Raw genomic sequence first — 5,023 nt, 5'->3', positions numbered from 1 at the left:
TTTTTCATTGCCTTATTTCTGGACGGCCGAGGCTCGAGCGGCCCGACTTTCCTGCATCGGTACTTCTCAAAGTTTTAACGGGCGCGTTGAGTCACCGAGCAGGCCGGCCGACGCTGTAATGCGGCGCGTGTGTGTGTGTGTGTGTGTGTGCTGGTGCATGGAGATGACGAATGGCTGTTTAGTCTGTTGTGTTTTATAGTAGTTTTAGTGGTTTGCTTCACCATGACAGGCAGTCAGCTGCGGGAGGGGGGGGGCAAAAGGAGGTGATGCGCAGAAACCGGCGGTCACTCTCTGCCAGTCATCCTGACCCATTGGAGGACATGAGCGAGAGCCGTGAAGGACCATTAGCCAGACGGACAGTCTTTTTAACTCGGCCCTCTGCTTCTCTGTGCCTCCCTCTTTGTCACAATTGCTCACAAACAGGCTTTCATTCCTCCACTTTCCATTAATGTCTTTCTTCTGATGTATCATTTCAGGGTTTTATGTAGAAATGCACCTGTTTTATTGGTCGAATTCCAAGGTCTGTGTCTTATCACTAAATTAAGCGCCGAATCGGAGCGCGACCTGACTCTTCAACTCAAATATGACACACTGTTGTCCACTGAGGAGGAAACGGGGCAACCGGAGGACTGTGATGCGTTTGTGCTTCATACTCTAGAGGTCCCACGATCCGGCAGGCTGCAAGGTACATCATTACTCATGACCAAAAGGAAAAGTACGAAAACTGTGTCAGTTTATGGAATAAAACACTTTTTAATTAAGAAAAAGAGATATCTTAACATTACTCATGTCTATAGGAAAGTATTACTCCAAGTTGGCAGTGCAATGTTTAAATTAATAATTGGGGAAGAGTTATTATTGGACGAACACGAAACTCGTTCTGTCTCACAGACATCACAAGGAAATTTATTGTGAAACCAAGAGTCGTTTTCTACAGGAAGTCATCTGTTGAGTGTTTGGTGCGCTGTGATTGGTTGACCAATCAGTGACGGTTCTACCCCCTGCTTCCTCAAAAGATGGCTTTTGGATGTGTTATTAATTATTAGATATATGATTTAGGGGTCCATAGATCATTCTAGATCTCATGCAGCGATTGACAAAACCATCTCAGCTGGAGGTTTATTTAATATAAAATAGATTATGGATCTTTCTGACCATATCACATGATCTTCTTCAACAGATGGACCTTCACTCTGGAGGTTTTTAAATGGTAGGAGTTTGAATTTCCACGTTTTTGTGACCAAACTGACCTTTTTAGTGCGAGACGCAAGCAGATCCTGGAGACAATAAAAGTGTGTGTTCACGTGTGAGCAGCTTTGTTTGTGGATGTCATGTAAAAGTATTTCAGGACATTGATTTTTGTTTTGTGTGTGTGTGTCTTTCCATTTTGGAGCCGCAAACGTGGAACGCTGCTAAGTATAACTTGAACTTTCCCCAGTTTGCCACACTCTTCCTCCCCTCGACATTTTCGAGATTCAAGACGACCACTGTGGCCTGGAACTTTTTTTTTTAAATTTTTTTTTTTAACCTTGTCAGCTGTGACAGGAAACCCACGCTGAAGAGCATCCGGATCCCTGACGGGACAGGGGAGCAGAGCAGCTCTCCCTCATTGCCGTTATGGCACCGAGGGCTCCGAGCCAGACCATCCAAATGCTGACGTCACCCCCACTTATGTCCAACTGCAACGAGTGGAAGGGGAGGAGAGGAGACGAGGGATGGAGAGAGAGAGAGAGAGAAAGAGAGAGAGAATAAAGTGATTGGTTTACCGGCCCCCTTCTCCATGACACATCATGAAAATAAAAGTGCCGGAGGCCTAAATTATCACGTTCACCTTAACCGTGCACTCCCCGGTGTTGTTTCAGAGACGAGTCCAAACCAACGGAACCGCCTGCGGCTAACAGCCCTGCCGACCGCGATGTCTGTCACTGCGCTGGATGAAGAATAAACAAAGTCAGGACAAAGGTCACTGTAGGTTTTGGCAGGGGAACGACCTCGAGCCTTCCTCTTTGCTTTACATACCGTTGGAGCCCCCCCATGCGCATACGCGCATATTTTTTTTTTCAATCGGTTCCAGTGACGAAATGGAAACTTGAACTTGTGTGTTTGAGTGATCGTATGTTTTACTGCCTGAGAGGAGACATCGTTCCACTGGTTTGTCTGGTGTTCCAAGTTTGAAAGCAGCGCGTAAAATGACGTCTTGTCATCTTAAAGGTGGAGGTGAGAATCTCTGGAGGTGCCACCAGACTTCAGGTTTAAACACGGTTTACACTTATTATTATTATTATTATTATTATTAATAATAATAATAATAATAATATTGTTATCATCGTCATCCTCTCTCCTGTAATTGACTTTTATTTACTTCGCACTATCGTTTGCTGAGGAATAACTGACATGGACAATACAACATATGTGCATATCATTTCCTGAAATAAATAAAAGATTAAGTGCCACACCTAGTGGCGGAAGTGGGTAGAGCATTCATAACTTTTATTACTAACAATGATGGGGACGGTTGCTGATGAATATTACCAGAAATGCCTTTTTTACTTGTTTTGTTATTATTATTTTTTTAAGTTTCTAGCATTTACACACACTACTGCTGTTTGAGCTACTCCCATAAAACCACTGTCGCAGCTCATCTCGACGAGCAGCCGGCGCTTGAATGTCACTAAGTGGAGTGGAGGTGATGGATGGGAGGGGGTGATGGAGGTGAGTTGGTTTGGGCTGAAGGACGGCATCTCCCTCCATTGACAGTCTCCTTGGTCAGTCGGTGTGAGAGACCCGCTCACTTGTTTTTCACGTCCCAGCAATTACGGGTATCATTCATCAGGAAGAGGAGGAGGAGGAGGAGGAGGAGGAGGAGGAGGAGGAGGAGGAGAAGTCCGGGGTGCGTGATAAAAGAGGCGTGACGTGATGGTTGACTGGCGGGCCACATCATTACGCATCATTGCGGAGATAATTGTCTTTTTTTTTTGAGACTAGTTATTCAATCCGTCTATAATCAGCAGTATAAAGCTGAACCAGCTCGTTAAATTAGTTATGTTGACTGTCTCAATAAATTACTTAAATGTGTATTTTTTTATTTATTAGATTGTACTTTTTAAATCTACAATTGGGATGATATTCAGCACTTTTATTAGAAATGTACAGTATATTAGCCACCCGTAGAGAAACACAACGTTTGCGTTTTCTGAACTAGCATGTCCCTTTGAAAAGTTAAAGGACTATTCTGAATGTTAAAGAGGAGAATCAAGTCACGAAAAGCTGCAATGCCATATCTCCTAAAAATACATTTTAACCCCCCCCCCCCCCTCCCCTGCTCGCTTCCCCCTCACTTGTTGGATGTTTCCAGCTTTTTACGCACACTAGGACCCAGAGGCGACCTTGCACCGGTCAGTGCGCGCGGAGGAGGGGAGGGGGGGGGGTTGAGGTTGGTGGTGTGTGTGCGCGGAGGAGGGGGGAGATGCGGGGAGAGGGGGGGGGGGGGGGGGGGCTACATTAAATGTCATCCTGAACATCTTAAATACGAAGACAGTCTCCAAACTAGAGGTCTCCACACGTGACGCGCGGTGAGGAGAAAAGGCAGCAAGCATCAGGACCAGTCGGGAGTCAAGTCACCGCTCAGCCTCAGCGGACTCACACCGGCTCGCGCTCTGCGCTCTGAAGAAGAAGTAGAAGAGGAGAAAGAAGAAGAAGAAGAAGAAGAAAAGCACGCGACACGTGTGAGTTTGTTTTTCCGCCGCGCCGTATGTACGGGACACGGACTGAGTTCGAGTGAGGAAACGCAGGTAAAACGGAATCTAAGCTTTTTTTTTCACAGAGAGGAGGAACGGACACCCCCCACACACCCCGCACACACACACCCCTCCTTTCACCGCTACCACCTTTTTTTTGCCTCCTCCTCGGACCTCTGTTCTCTTCTGGAGACACCAAGTTTCTCGCACAAAAGAGGGATGCTGCGCGTTGCCGAGCCGCACTTGCACTCAGAGGGGACCTAAAAGTGCACCGGAGCGGATTGTACACTTCATCTGATGCAAGGTACACACCGACACGCTATTCCACGGAGCGTCCTGGCGACTATTACGCACGGCTGCGCTTCTTTCTTTCGTTTTTAGGGGAGGAAAGGGGCGTTTGAGCAGCGCGCTTTGCCTTTGCAATCTGTGATTGTTCCAACACATTAACACACAGAAGATCTTTTCTTTTTGTCTCCTTTTTTTTTACATCCCCCCCTTACTTATCGGCTCACACATCACTGTTTAGAAAGGTGTTGATTTCATTACACTGTTATCACAGTAACCTCCTTTGTCATTCTCCCCGCAGCGCACCAAAGCGGACACTTTTATTGACTGAGGATCGGCGCGCTTCATAAAATGATCCCGATCGGCGGCCAGATAACATGTCGCATCCCGTCTGATGTTTGACACATTCGCGGATCGACTCGAGAAACTGGAGGAGGACACTAGAAAGTCAGAGAATCCACCGCGAGCCGCGCCGGCACCCTTTTTTCTTCTTCTTTTTTTTTTTTTTTTTAACTGGAGTCCGAACAAACAGATCGCCGTCCAGATGCAGTTTCGACTCTTCTCATTTGCCCTGATCGTATTGAACTGTATGGAGTACAGCAACTGTCAGGCGCCGTCGCACCGCTGGAGGAGGAACAAAAGAGGTAAGACGGGGTTGTCGCCCGCAGGTCCGAGAGCAGCATCCATCCAGGTGGCTTTCACAGAGTTTGTGTGTGTCACGGGAGGCAGCCGCAACGGTCCTAAACAACGCTGCTCACGCGCCCGCGTGCGCACAGAGCGACCAGAGTGGGCGGAAAGTAAAACCAAAAGAAAAAGACATCAAATAATGATGCCCATCTCAGTTTGATTTCATGAAAACAACACAGAAAAACCTCACAGGTGAGAGCGGCCGAACCGACACAGGCAGACATTTACACATATATGATTTATTATATTACACATATATGATTTATGATACTGTATGCCACAATTTTGTCTCGCAGAATCTGACGTGATTTATT

General features: G+C 46.6%; 1 protein-coding gene across 2 annotated transcripts in view; it reads left to right on the top strand.

The window, feature by feature from the left end:
* The first annotated feature begins 3,572 nt into the window (after positions 1-3,572).
* The window catches only part of rspo2 (R-spondin 2), a 54,645-nt gene continuing 53,194 nt past the window's right edge, over positions 3,573-5,023 (top strand). Inside the window, exons 1-2 of one of the 2 annotated variants that reach the window (XM_068570313.1) lie at positions 3,573-4,041; positions 4,324-4,666. In XM_068570313.1, coding sequence (XP_068426414.1) covers positions 4,417-4,666 — 250 coding nt within the window. In that variant the 5' untranslated portion in view covers positions 3,573-4,041; positions 4,324-4,416. The other variant, XM_068570314.1, reaches the window with a different exon arrangement.

This window comes from Clinocottus analis, unplaced genomic scaffold, assembly GCF_023055335.1.
Source record: "Clinocottus analis isolate CAN_PGR_092001 unplaced genomic scaffold, fCliAna1.0.p SCAF_9, whole genome shotgun sequence".
NCBI lineage: Eukaryota > Metazoa > Chordata > Actinopteri > Perciformes > Cottidae > Clinocottus > Clinocottus analis.
Note: the sequence above shows the minus strand (reverse complement) of the source record. Positions and strands in the feature narration are given on the sequence as shown.